The 14589-nt window shown below is 39.3% G+C and overlaps 1 protein-coding gene across 4 annotated transcripts; it reads left to right on the top strand.

Moving 5' to 3' along the window:
- Window positions 1-446: 446 nt before the first annotated feature.
- LOC310735188 (afadin- and alpha-actinin-binding protein-like) lies at window positions 447-13797 on the top strand. Of its 4 annotated transcripts, none has more exons than XM_083557783.1 (13): window positions 460-837; window positions 1159-1266; window positions 3854-3993; window positions 4315-4470; window positions 4638-4748; window positions 7158-7293; window positions 8527-8605; window positions 9203-9383; window positions 9514-9652; window positions 10916-11052; window positions 11130-11303; window positions 12311-12410; window positions 12512-13797. In XM_083557783.1, exons 3-13 carry the CDS (start codon window positions 3871-3873, stop codon window positions 12559-12561), a joined length of 1386 nt encoding a protein of 461 aa, XP_083413909.1. In that variant the 5' UTR covers window positions 460-837; window positions 1159-1266; window positions 3854-3870; the 3' UTR covers window positions 12562-13797. The 4 variants fall into 4 exon arrangements, with proteins under 4 accessions (XP_083413910.1, XP_083413909.1, XP_083413911.1 ...); XM_083557785.1 differs by having other exon boundaries at window positions 495-837; window positions 1159-1254; XM_083557786.1 differs by having other exon boundaries at window positions 495-837; window positions 11133-11303.
- The last annotated feature ends 792 nt before the right edge of the window (window positions 13798-14589 follow it).

Raw genomic sequence — 14589 nt, 5'->3', positions numbered from 1 at the left:
ACTATCTGGTGGAACATCTTCCCAGAAGAGTAGTGGTTATTATAAAAGCGAATGAGGACTCCATGTGGAATATTATGGTCTTATGGACAAAATATCATCCAACACCTCCTGATAAATGATGCTCTTCCTGAAGCTCAGCCTACACACCTGTAAGTTTCCTCCAAGCATTTCCATATAAACTCCATCTGATTCGGCACATAACGTTAACATGATTGTTAAATACCTCACAATGTCCTAAATCTGGAAAAGTCAAATCTCACTAATGCTCGTGCAGCTAAATGAACACTAATTTCACACTTTTGAACCAAACTTCAAAATCTACAGCAATTATTTTATTTAATTTCAATGGCAAAACTCAAGGTTTTGGAATATAATGTTTAACAATGTGTGTGTGTGTGTGTGTGTGTGTCTGTGTCTGTGTGTGTCTGTGTGTGTCTGTGTGTGTGTTTTTTCTTCTTCTTTTTTTTTTTTTTTTATACAAATGTCTACTCGTTTTGCTCTGCCTCTTCTACACTCGAAGTCATTGGTGGAAAACAGAGGAACGACCAATAAAGAGCAGCGATTCAGCAGGTTCGGGGGCCAGACAGCGCAAATGCTTAGATGCTCCTCAGCTTCTATCCATCCTCAAGCTTTCTCTCGCAGCCGCATGACACAGTTTCACACACACGCAACTAAACCCTGCGTCTCGATTCCATGTTTTGCGCTAGTGCATCTGACAGCTTCCTGCGTTTCCTCCGGACTGCGATAGATATCTGTATCTGTGGCCGTGTCTTCTGCTCCAGACTGCTGGATGGATCGTGGTGGAGTTCTCGGGTGCTAAAATAAGAGCAACAAGAAGTAAGTGCATTCGTGATTCTTTACAAAGTCAGTGTTTGCTCGAGTGGATCAGCAGGATGGAGAACATGCACACAGTAGGATGGAGGCTGTGTCGCAGAAACTGGTCGCTTCCATATTCTCCTTGACCTGATTTATAATTCTTCTGGACACACACTCACAGACAAATCTAACATTGAGGGTGTTTATATTTTCTTGCATTAACTTGCAACTTAATTCTGTATCACTTTATGTGTTATGGTAGAAAGGATTGCTGATGGTTTTGTTCATCATTGCTTTCTTTGAACTTTCTAATATGTGTGTGTGTGTATATATGTGTGTCAGGTTCTTGACACAGCAGGGCCCTCGAGACCATCGAATCGCTGCGTCCTGGAAAAATCTGGATTTTTAGCTTTGATATAGTGAAGATTAAGAGAACAGGTTCATTATTTGGTAATATGATGCTCTATATCCATGTACACATCCTGCCATATGATATACTCATGATATTTGAAGGTTAAGGGCCGTGATCAAGGGCCCATCAATGGAGGCTTAGTAGTTCTAAGATTTAAAAAGCGGTAATACTGTAAATACATGCTATATAGGAAGTGGTAGCTTTGTGGATTATGTGACTCTAATCAGGTCATGGGTTCAAATCCCAGCACCACCAAGCTTCCACTGCTGGGCGTTTCAGCACGGCCCTTAACCCTCAGCTGAGATAGCTGTAAGTCAGATGTCTTGCCAAGTGGCGTAAATGTAAATATGGGCGCAAGTTTAAGTATAAAACTAGTCGCTTTTCGAACATCCGATTCCACATTAAGTCGCCATTTGCGTTTATAATAACCTCCACTCTTCTGGGAAGATGTTTCACTAGATTTTGGAGTGTGCTTCAGGCACAAGGGTGTTAGTAAAATCAAGTTCTGATGTAGGTAAAGGGAGGAGGATTGGGCTTCACTCAGCATTCCAATAAGGTTGAGGTCGTAGTTTTATTGAAGGCTATTTGAGATCGTCCACATCTTTCAATTCATGAAACCCATATCCAGAGGTGGAAAGAGAAATCAAATATTCTACTCGACTACCGGTCTTAAGATCGACACAAATAAAAGCATAAGGTAACTCATTTAAAAGTTACCCAGAGTAAAATTTACTGAGGTATTTATTTTACCGGTGGGGGAGGGGGGGTTCTAGTGTAGTTCAAAAAAGGACAAAAGGATAACAAACTCTAAAATAGTTGTTTTTATTTGAAGGAACATCTTTACAAATTAAATTACAATAAAAAAAACACCCACAAATCAAGTTTTATTTGTCACATTCGCATTTATACAGAGTACAGCGTGTTGCCATGTCAATCTAATCTGCGCAGGGCCTTAAGTCAGTTCTGCTGGCCTTTTTTACCATAGAGAATATTAACAGGTCTGTTTCTTTAACCAATCAGATTTTACAATCGCCTCACAGGGCCAGCTAGCTGGCCAAGAATAGCGTCAGCATTTTTCAGTCCTCTGATTGGTTGGTCAGAGGGAAGCTGTTACAGCCAATTTCGACTGCCAAAACACGTGTGTAGGGCGCTGCACAAATTAATACATCTAAGTTAGACTTTTTAATACCTACGGAGGAAGAGAATTTGATTTGGTCGCGGACATACTTAACCATTTTCAAGAGAAGCTAGACATCATGAGAAAAGGTTGGCCAACCCCGAAGCTAGGTAGTATGTCTCAGCCCGGGAAAGGGTTTGTTCACCACTTCCAGACCAGTGAATACGAGCCGTACCATTGGATTACAGCCTCTGAGGAGCGGTGCAAATTATAAGTATTCATCTCTGGAGACTGGGTTGTATTTTATTTAGATTTTTAAGGTTTTTGCCATGTTATTAGACAAATATTGATTCTGAACTGCTCCACATGATGTAGGTGCAGAGTTGAGGTCGTTTGTAGTTTGCTTTAGTAAAATGGTATTCACCCTCCATATGTGAAATGCCTCGCTTTTTGTAATGCCACACATTCTTATATTGCGGTTTTGTATTGTATTGATGGTTTCTATAATCGTGACTTGATAGTGGTGGTATTAAGAAGTGGATTAAGTTGGGTACGTCCCCACTGAAGGCCCAGGTACCAAATAGTACCATGGCCCCCCACTGTATAAAGTATAAATGTATTGTAAAAATATAAAGCCATTTATATATATATATATATATATATATATATATATATATATATATATATATATATATATATATATATATATATATATATATATATATATATAGGAGATGGTATACACAGTATAGGACAGTATAGCACTTTAGCATAAAAAAAAAAAACATGAGTTCCTGTCTGTATTAAAAAATTAAGCTACCACAAGACACAGTTCCCAATAAGTCATTTAGTATTTTCTTTAGTCTCATGTGGAAACGGCAGGAAACGGAGATGATGAGCCTAAAAATAATGCCAGAGTGCTATTTTGAACATGGTTGTACATGCTAACCTCAATCAAACGGGTCACGTGTGTTGACTTCTCCCACATGCTTTTATTTAATATATTTAAGTACACATGACTAAAATTATGCTTTCACTATGCAATGACTATAAAGCAGCTTTATAGAAATAGATACATGGGGAATATCAATTCATACTTTTTTATGTATTTCTAGCTTAGGATTCATTTTAGTTTCATGTGTATAGGCTTTTTCTTAGGCTTTTTGAGACACCTGTATGTTCCTTTTGTTTCTATGGGACAAACAGTGGACATTCAATGATTGGATGAAAGTTCTTCAGACAGATGAGTTCAAATTGGACATTTTTAGCATGAGATTTATTTATTTATTTTTTTAATTTTAATTAATTTGCAAAGAATTCAGACAAACGTCTTATTATGGGGTGTTGTTTGTAAAAGTTTGAGGAAAAGTATAAATTTAATCCGTTTTTGGAATAAGGCTGTGACGACAAAATATAGAAAAAGTGAAGAGCTGTGAATACTTTCCGGATTCACTGTAAATTACACACAAAAGCAAACCTTTTTTGTCTTTTTATTCTTATTCATTCAGGAGACATTAGTCACACGATGCCTCCATCAAGAGCGTACAACCAATCCATAAGGCCTCCACTGCCGTCTCGGGCTTCCAGCGCTTCTGGTATCTTCTGTACCGGGGAAAATGTCACAGAGTGCATGCGATACATCAGTAAAGCAAGTATACTGTAGTACATCCATTCATAAATGTATACAGGCTATGGAAAAAGTTTTGAAGAACTATAGAAGTTTAATTTCTATAGTATAGTTTCTTAAGAAGACATAATACTGTGTTTGCTGAAATTTGAGGGGTGGCCTCACCTTTAATATATATATATATATATATATATATATATATATATATATATATATATATATATATATATATATATATATATATATATATATATATATATATATATATGTGTGTGTGTGTGTGTGTGTGTGTGTGTATATACACATACACTCATGTTGAACCAGTCTATCCTCATTCCACAGGAGCTGTCATCTCTGGGTTTGCCATCGATTTTCTATGACTCGAATTGCAATCAAGACCTCGACATCATTTTGACCCTAAACAACATGTATGACCTCCTTCAGCTTCATCGTTTTGCTGTGGGACGTGCAGGTGAACAGGAAATGGCCCGGCTTAAGGTCAGTCCCGGCCCTGGTAGCATCTCCGAACCTTTTTGTACAGTAGCTCTGAGATGATTGCATAAAAGCACAGAATCTGATACTCCAAGCACTGCAGAGTTTGGATATAAAAAACGACTTTGTGTGAATAACGATGCGTTCATGTCTGTGTCTATCCCCTTTTCTAGGACCAGCTTGAACTTTCCAAGAAGCGAACTGGCAAATTGTGCAAACGTGAGCAGCAGTTAGAGACTAGCATAAAGGCTTTGCAACGGTGCTTGAAAAATGAAAAAGAGGAGGTAAGGAAGATAGATAGATAGATAGATAGATAGATAGATAGATAGATAGATAGATAGATAGATAGACAGACAGACAGACAGACAGACAGACAGACAGACAGACAGACAGACAGACAGACAGACAGACAGACAGACAAGCATCTACCAGAAGTGCAATTGTGCAAATTGACAAGTGCAGATAAATATGTATATATGTACAGGATGTAATAAATAAGTGCATAAATTAATATTTATCCAATATGATTAGGAGGTTATGAATAGTACTTCATTCATTCATTTGGCTTCGATACATGTCCTGTCTGCACCCTGTCTCCATATTGGTATCCAGGGTTTCTGCCGGGTTTTAAAAAGTCTAAAATCTAAAAATGAGACCAACATGCAACAGCCAATCAGCTTTCTGTTATTGGCGCAATGTTTACTTGGCTTGAAAAAAATTGACTGGGTTACGGTCAGGTTTCAAATAATTTACCTGGTTAAGGTCAGTTGCTAACAACGTGATATAGATCATGATGTAGCTCGTACATTTAATTCTTTATGGTCTTAAAAAGGTCTTAAATAGTCATCAAATTGATTCGGTAAAACCTGTAGAAACCCTAATATTGGTTGCACCTGTACCGTAGCCCCATGTTTGCCGTATTGGAGCACCTGCCATATGTGTTATATTCCAGCCATATCTGGTTCTGTTCCAAATTGTTACCACAAAGTTGGAGGCAAACAATTGTAGACGACGTCTTAGGATGTGGTAGCAGGAAGTGTCCTTTTACTTCAACTACGAGACTGAAATCTGTTCCAGCATGACAATGCTTCTGTGCACAAAGCTAGCTACTTGAAGATATACATGGGTTGATGTGGAAGATCTTGAGTCGCCTGCTTTAGAGCCCGACCTCAACTCTATTGAACACCCTTGGCAGAAAATCTAGTGGAACATCTGGTGGAAGTGTGGAGGTTATTATTTGAGCAAATGGGGAATTAGATGTTTAAAAATCACATACAAACCTTTCAGTCAGGTGTCCCCAAAACTTTGTCAATATTGTGTAGATGCACCAGGTAAGAGTGATGGATGCACCAGGTAAGAGCGATGTAATCCTTATGTTAAGGATTTACTCTGTAAAAATTGCAAGAGATTTTTTGCTCTCGCACTAGCTTTCCAAAGGCGCCAGGGACCTTAAAGACATAGCAGGGTTTGTTGACCTGCTATTGAAGGTTGTGGTGGAGTCTGATGGAAGTTTCAGAAAGAGTCAGCCGGATTGATGAGGCTGCTCTCCCATTTTCCCTGTTTTAACGAGGAAAAGAAATGAGCTACAGCCTTTACGTGGTGACCTCAGCCATCAAGCGCAGCCCTGATGCCTTTGTGGCCACCATGCATGTGCAAGTGCCGACCTGAGGTCAATCTGTCGACCTCAGCTGCCAAGCTCAATGAAGCAACTGATGTAACAGCCACCTATGACAAGCTAACCAGCCTGAGGTCAACCTGGCAACTTCTGCCATTAAGCTCAGCCCTGAGGCAGACATAGCTGCCACCCCAGGCAAGTTCTGCACCGAGGGCAAACTCGGCCACCAATGGCAAGCTCCAGCCTGAAGTCAACCTGGCAACCTCAGTCACCGAATCTGACATAGCTGCCATTCCTGACAAGGTAAACCTGGCAACATCATTAACTGGGCTTACTGAAGCGAGCATTAGCGCTGCGAGCTGGAACGAGCTGGAACGAGCTATCCGTTTTGAGGGGAGGGAATCTCTGACTGTGAAGTATTGTTGGCTTTTTGGTTTCCTTCTCTGTCCCCTATTAGAATCAGAATCAGGTTTATTTTCCAAGTGTGTTGACACTGTTGGTGACTTTTAAAAGTACAGACATAAATAACACAATACGTTTAGCTTGGACTCCACAAGACAAAACAATACAAGATAAAACAGACTATACAAGACAATACAGACAATATGAGACTAAACAAATCTAAACAATCTAAACAATATAAGTATTGAATAAGACAATATACACAGTATACGACAGATCAGTAGTGTGAGAGTGCATAGTAGTGCAAATAACAGCATTGTGTCACGTGGGATAAAGACGTTTACTTGTGATGACTGACTGTACTGATAACGCAGTACTTATAGATATCAAGCAGGGCATATAATTAAGGTCAGATGTTAATGAGGGTGATTGCCTGGGGGAAGAAACTGTTCCTGTGTCTGGCAGTTCTGGTGAACAAAGTTCTGTGTTTATCGTCTGTGGGTTTGGTTACCCTAATCTGATCGACCTCATTTCTAACACTCATTGTCCTCGCATTACATGCTTATAGGTCCATACTATGTAAACTTCCTGTATAGTCCTACAGTAACATGTGTATCTATATTGTTTTAATAAACCTGTATTGACACACAAAGTGCTCAAATTTACTTTTCGGCAGGTCCGGAAGCTTCGGAGCGTCATTGCAAGCCGTGCAGCGCAGTACAACCACAGCATGAGGAGGAAAGAAAGGGAGTTCAGCAGGATTAGAGAGCACCTCAGTCAGCTACTTACTGAGCAGAAGGACATGAAGCAGAGTATGGATATGCTTTCTTGCTGTTCTGTGTTGTGTTTTGTGGGGGGAAAAAAATCTATATTTTTTTGTAAATTAGTAGCAGTATTAGAGGATAAATAGTGAATATTGTACTTAATCTCTGGGGTGTGTGTGTGTGTGTGTGTGTGTGTGTGTGTGTGTGTGTGTGTGTGTGTGTGTGTGTGTGTGCGTGTGGGTGAGGTGAGGTGTGGGTGTATTTAGTAAGTAATGCTCTTTCATCCTACCAGTGTGGCTCATCTTGCCAACAAACAAAAAGCAAATCCTGGGTGAGCGTGTTTTTGTGTGTGTGTGTGTGTGTGTGTGTGTGTGTGTGTGTGTGTGTGTGTGTGTGTGTGTGTGTGTGAGTGTGTGTGTGTGTGTGTGTGTGTGTGTGTGTGTGTGTGTGTGTGTATCCCCTTATGTAAAGCCAGCTTATGAGGTTTTCATGTAGTGAATAATAATATACATGTGTTCTACAAATCTACATAAGAGAAAGAGAGAGATATGTGATTGAGAGAAAGACAGAGAGAGAGAGGGAGAGGGAGAGAAGAGACAGAGAAGAAGAGAGAAGGAGTTGGAGAGACAGAAAGAGTGAGATGGACAGGGAAGGAGTGAGAGACACAAAGAAAGTAAGGGAGTGATAAAAGAGAGGGAGTAAGAGAGACAGAGAGAAATGGAGTGGTAGAGACAGAAAGAGTGAGACAGACTAAGAGGAGAGGAAGTGAGAGAGACAGACAAGGAAGGAGAGAGAGAGATACAAAGAGAGTAGGGGAGTGAATAAAAAAAGAGAGAGGAAGTGAGAGAGATAGAGGGAGTAAAAGAGACAGAGAGTATGGGAGTGCTAGAGAAACAGATAGTGACAGAGTGAGAGAAAGAGAAAAAGAGACAAAGTAAGAGAAACAGAAATAGGATTAATAAGAAAGACTGAGACAGCGAAAGAGAGACAAAACGAGAGAAATAAAGAGGACGAGATGGCAGGAGAGAGGGAGAATGAAAGAAAGAGAGAGAGTGTGCCTGTACCTAGCCTCTATACTTTATTTGATTTATCCATTTACACTTGTAATTTATTTTTTGGGGGGTTTTCAATTGCTAGGATACTTTCGCCCGCATTCTTTTCTTCTTTCGCCTGCATTCTTTTCTCCTTTCACTTCGGCAGTGTTGTATAAAAAAACAGCCACGTTACATCTAACCTGAGATGTGCAACCCTTACACTGGTGTGTTTGTCCTCTATGTTCAGGGATGGAGGTGTTGAATCAGGTGGAGAGGTCTGAAGGCAGGGAGGATCAGTGGAAAACTGGAAAGACAGATTTAAGGAGGTTGATTTCCGACCTTTCACACATGGTCTATTGATAGTTTAAGTCTCTTGCTAATAACAAATAGGCATAAATATACAGTTCACACACTATACGGACAAACGTATTGGGACACTTGGTTTTTCCAGCCATTTGTGGTTCTTCCTAAAACTGTTACCACAAACCTGGGGGCTCAAATTTGTATAAAATGTCTCTTTGCTTTTGAAATAGGACACCCAAATTCATTCCAGCATGACAATATATCTGTGCACAAAGTGAGCTCCATGAAGATATGGCTGACATGGGTTGGAAGATCTTTAGTGACCACCTATAGACCTCCTGTTGGGATGAATTGAAATGCTGAGTGCACACCAGACCTCCTCACTTCCTTCTACATCAATACCTGGCTTTACTAACACCATTGTTGCTGAATAAGCACAAATCTCCACTCTGAAATTTGGTGGAACATCTTCCCGGAAGAGTGGACATTATTATGGCAGCGAATGAGGATGAAATGTGGAATGGGGTCAATCTTATAATCAAGTGTCCTCAAACGTTTGTCCATATACTGTCTTTGTGTTTACTCACATGTCTAAGAGTTCTGGTGATGTTCTTTACCAGACATGAAACTGAAGTGTGCAGGACCCTTCTGAATGAGTTTGACAAACGGCAGCGGGAACTGTTGCTGGAAAACTTCGAGTTGAAACAAGTGCTCCAGCAAATGAAACGGGAAATGGTGGACATGTTGGGTCCGCAGGACCACGTCCAAAGACAAGAGAAAGACACGGAATTCACAAATCAGGTCGGTCAGTTAGAGCTTTGTTGATGATGAAGACCCCTAACCAATCAGATTCCATCCCATGTCAAATCCAATGTTAATTTTATATTTTTATATTTTTAATATTTGTTCTTCTTTGCAATGTTGTTTCTAGCAAATTCCTGATGAAAAGGAGACGTCTTTTAAGAGGACTTTAGAGATGTCGTGTGAGCACGCTCGCAAGAAGCTTACCAACAGCATTCGGCAGCAGTGGAGAAAACTGAAAGATCACATGGAAAGCCATGAAAACAGAGGTATACAGAACACACATCTATACGGCCAAATGTTTCTCAACACTTGACTATAGGTTCCAAGTGCTTCCTGAACATGTCATTCCACATTTAGTCCCCATTTACTTTTAAAAGACCCTCCACTATTCTCTGAAGATGTTCCACTAGATGTCCTAGTGTTTTTGTAGAGATTTTTGCCCATCTTGAAAAGGTGAGGGTGCTTTCAGCATTCCAGTTCATCACAAATGCGTTCAATAGGGCTAAGGTCAAAGCTTTTGAAAGAAGTTCAAATGAAGGTAAAGTGTCGCACCACCACGTCCAAAGACGCACAATTGTGTGCTTCCAGGTTTGTGGTAACAGATTGAAGAAGAAACTCATATGGCTGAAAAACTCAGGTACACTATATGCACAAAGTTTTGTGGGCACCTGACCATCACTTTTCCCAAACTGTTGCCACAAATCTAGACACATTTGTGTACTTTTCCAGCATGAATGGTGTCTTTATATCCAAAGCAATTTTCAAGAAGACATCTTTTGTTAAGGTTAAGAACTTGACTGCCCAGAGTCTTTACCGTAAACCTAATAGAATGAACTGAAACCTCTATGGTGCAAAATGAACAAAAGTTCTATTGGCCACACCCCAAAATCTATTGGAAAGATTTTTCTAGAACAAAATAGAGCTTATAGTAACAGCAAAAAGGGGTTTAAATCTGGAATGAGATGTTCAATAAGTGTGATTTGATAGTCAGGTGTTCATGAAGGTTTATCAATACGCTATATTACTTTAATAATCAGCCCCTTGAACTGTACATTTCATTTATGGCATTTAGCAGACGCCCTTATCCAGAGCAACTCACATTTATGGGGATAAGGGCCTTGCTCAGGGGCCCAGGATTGGCAATTTAGTGTGGCTGGGATTTGAAATCTCACAACCATCAGGTCCAAAGTCCAATGACTTAACCGTTAAGCTACCACCTCTTTTAAACATTGTAAAATGTTCCGGTTTTGAGTCAATTCTTATGTTCTCCATTAATGTTTTCATTGGTGAAATTAGAAGATCAGAGTGTTGGAGGTCAATCATTGGTGGATTAGGTGAAAATAGGGTTGGATCTGCAGGATCTTACTGGATAGACTTATGAAAATAATTCTTGAGAGTGAGCAGATCTCTATGCAATGGAACACTTTTGGACTGATTAGATCCTTCATTGTTGTTCCGAATCACACCAACAATAACAGAGAAATTCATTTCCCGTATGATCCTGTTCAAATCACATTTCCGGCCTGTAGAATCCGTTCTGGAGTTGGGAAAAGAGGTCGACGACGACATGATTTCCAAGCAGGCCCATCAGGAAGAAACCGAACGGCTCAAAATAGAGATCCTGCAATGCATGGACTTTATCCAGACTCAGCAGCAGCTCCTGCAGGTAAACGGCTAAACAATGACTGGTTTGTTGGTTCTGGAATTGAAATATAACTTTTAGTATGGCGATATCATCAATAGCAGCAGCTGAATACTCCGTGCGACGAGGAGACCGCAGCTGTCCTGAACGACTGCTACATGTTAGAGGAGAAGGAACGGTTGAAGGAGGAATGGAGAACGTTCGAGGAGCAGAGGAAGAACTTCGAAATGGAGAGGAGGAGTTTTACAGAGGCAGCTATTAGATTGGGGCACGAGGTTAGTCACCTTGGGCATCGATATTACGAAATTACTCAGACAGCTGTATGTTAAAAGGTATACAAAAAAAAAAACATTTGGCAATATCTATACTATATAAACAAAAGTTTATGGACACCTAACCACAAGATTCTTACATGCGTTTTTGAACATCCTATTTCTAATAGTCCTCATTTCCTGTTATACCGTTATAACTCCACTCTTCTCAAAAGATTAGATTACTAGATTTTGGTTATAGATTTTCGTGCTAAATCACGTTCACAAGGGCGTAACAAATCAGGTACTGATGTAAATGAGGTGAGGAGGCCTGGGGAGCAGTCAGCGTTCCATTTCATCCCAAAAGCATTCAGTAGGGTTGAGGTCTGTAGCAGGATACTTAAGATCTTTCACATATTCCAATCAATGGAAACCATATCTTAATGGAAGTGGGTTTGTGCACAGGGGCGTTCTCATGCTGGAACAGGTTTGGGTCTTCTAGTACAAGTAAACATCAAAATACAAAACGTAATGCTTAAGCAACCAAAGACATTCTATACAATTGCGTGCCTTCAAGAACCTGTGAGGTTGGAAAAGTCGGTTGTCCCAATACTTTTGCTCATATACAGTAGCGTATTTTAAACCCTTAACTAGGGCATTCAAAATTGATCTCATGTGCCTCCTTGACTTTGAGGTACTGTTATGTCTTCATACTGAAGTCCCCTTTTGAATCAAATCCATTCGATTGAACATGATTTATAGCGATAAACTAGATCCCATGTTAACCCAAAACCTGAAAAGTCCTCATAGTCCTTTGCGATCACATTTTCTAGAGACAGATCTAATCTTCGCAAGTTTAAAAGTGGCCCTGTGAATTTTCCAAAAGCCGTGAATAGTTGCCCTTCAATACTTTCAATACTTTTGGAAGGACTTTTTTGCTATGCATTTTGCTAGACAATGCTCCATTTACACAAAACAAGTTCTTGAGGTACTCAAATACAAGCATGGTGTGTTTTTGTTTTTCGTTCCAGAAAAAAATCTTCGAGGACGACCGCGCAACCTGGCTCAAGCATCAGTTTTTAAACATGACCTTCACAGAGCAGATGAGGACACATAACGTTATATCTGATTGTAAGTCCCTGTCTGCTTTAACACAATATTAATATGAGAGGTTTTTTTTATTGTATAGGTTTTTATTTGGGCCAATTGTTCTGGATTTTTTTTTTCTCCAGATTCTGGACAAGAACAGAAACACATCTCAGCTCCCAAGACACCACTTTAGCACTGGGAGTCAAAGACTAGCCACTTTGAATACAGACTACGCAGAATATCTTGCCTGAACAAAGAGAGAACATCGGCTAATTTGAGTTCTCCGAATGTGAATACGATTCGTGATACCTCGCAGATTCATGTGCAACTGGCAATACTGGCTAACAATTGCTAGGCGGTGTCGTGCTATGCTATGGATTCGGTATGCTATGACTATTTTTGAATATTTACGTTGTATTAGGAAAAAAACAAGTTCGAAATGCATCATAGTTCTACATGACTGATGAAATATAGCTACCATTGGTCACATTGTACAAGGTTATACAACGTTTAATGCCTAAGCACCTAGCAGTTGTCCAGTTCATGTGTTAATAAAAGGTTATTAAGTGGTGTATAGGCACTTCGATGGTACCAGTAAGAGACAGCCCTTTGTGGCTACATATGACAGTCATTTCTTGTGGTATAGCGTGCATATAGGTATTATTAAGGGTCCGTGTATGTCCGTTTCTTATATTTTTGCTCATCTTGATACAACCAGGATGTAAAAACATTGATTAAGCATCAGCCTGTAATCCGTAAGTAGCTTCATGAAACATTCTGGCTTTGTGAACAAGGCTAACAGGAAATGGAAATCTTGCACGTCCTGTTATACTGTGAACAAAATCTTCATACACTCATAGCGGAACAACCCCAAACAAAACCGAACAACCCCGAACGAACTTTTATGCCCTACCCTTTCAACTCCTCCACCTCCAGCTCCGCCTTCTGTCTTCCAAACCCAAATATGATCGATGTTTTATAGTGCACAAAATTTCCAATCTAACAATGAATCCTAACCTGGAAGCCGAGTAAAGATTTATTAGTGTTTACTCGGGACATAATGAATTTGTAATGATGTAGAGGACGGGACGATATATGAGCATTAGTGGACAGTAACGAAGTAAATGTACCGCAATTCGTTACTGCACTTAAGTAGCCTTTTACGCATATTTGGTTTTGGGTTTTTATTTTTTCGAAACGAACAAACAAAAAAAACGGCTGAATGGCTGAAGCACACGGACCTTTGTGATCTAAGATTTGGAAAATATTCATTATTTAAGAATTAAACAAATAGTTATAAGCTTTTAGTATTGTGTTAATTTATTTGTAAATTCACCAACATGAACTTTCCTGGAAATGTCTGTGACCCTGTTTCCTTTGAGGAATGTTTATCATGTGGCTATGCGGAACAATAAATCTGTTTTAGATAGAGAGAGATTTTTTGAGAGTCTATTTGTTTATAATTTCTTCACAAATGTCAATATTCATAAAGGATAATCAGCTACGTTATTCCTACAAAGCCACGAGTCATGCTAAGTGGATGTGGATTTGGCTGACATTTTCTGTGGCAAATCAATTCCTGAAGTCGGGTTTCACCACAATGTCAAATGCCCAAAGCAGCAAGCAACTGAAATAAAAAATGTATTTAATTTTTATTAATTTGAGGTTGGATTGTACTTGCTGATTACTGATTAATCAAACTTTTTTTAAATGGATACTGGATAAAATAAAAAAATTTAAAAAGTACTCCATGTAAAATTTTACTGAACTTTATTAGAAGAATAAAAAAAAAGTACAGAATCATGTAATTTTTTATAAAACAAATAAATATGAAAATATTAATTAATAAATATAAGTATATAATTAATAAATGATAAATAATAAATACAGCCCTCTCCATGCAGCGCGCATTGTCACATGCAAAAACAAACAGCACGTGGTGTCAGCGATACACCCCTAGAGGTCGCTCTTGTAATGATAGCTGACCGGAAACCACAAAAAAATGACTGTATGGGTTTTTGACGATAGCCGATAGTTCCAACAATCAATTATCAGTGCTTTGACCTCTGTTAATAACTAAGGGAAAGAATGAAAGCTGGCATTTTTTATCAAATACAGTTACGATATGAGTTAAACATATATTTAACAATACATTTTCTAATTATAATTGAAGGGTCGGGGAACTCAAACGTTGACACTACGCTTGGCCCTTCAGTAAGGC

This window comes from Silurus aristotelis (assembly GCF_946808225.1).
Source record: "Silurus aristotelis genome assembly, chromosome: 13".
NCBI classification, from domain to species: Eukaryota; Metazoa; Chordata; class Actinopteri; order Siluriformes; family Siluridae; genus Silurus; species Silurus aristotelis.
Note: the sequence above shows the minus strand (reverse complement) of the source record. Positions and strands in the feature narration are given on the sequence as shown.

Bases quoted from the DNA above. Each gene is read 5' to 3' on its own strand.
- LOC310735188 (XM_083557784.1), top strand. From the start codon at position 3,871: ATGCCTCCATCAAGAGCGTACAACCAATCCATAAGGCCTCCACTGCCG. The intron at 4,471-4,637 runs GTCAGTCCCGGC...CCCCTTTTCTAG, and splicing joins AGGAAATGGCCCGGCTTAAG to GACCAGCTTGAACTTTCCAA. The intron at 4,749-7,157 runs GTAAGGAAGATA...ACTTTTCGGCAG, and splicing joins TGAAAAATGAAAAAGAGGAG to GTCCGGAAGCTTCGGAGCGT.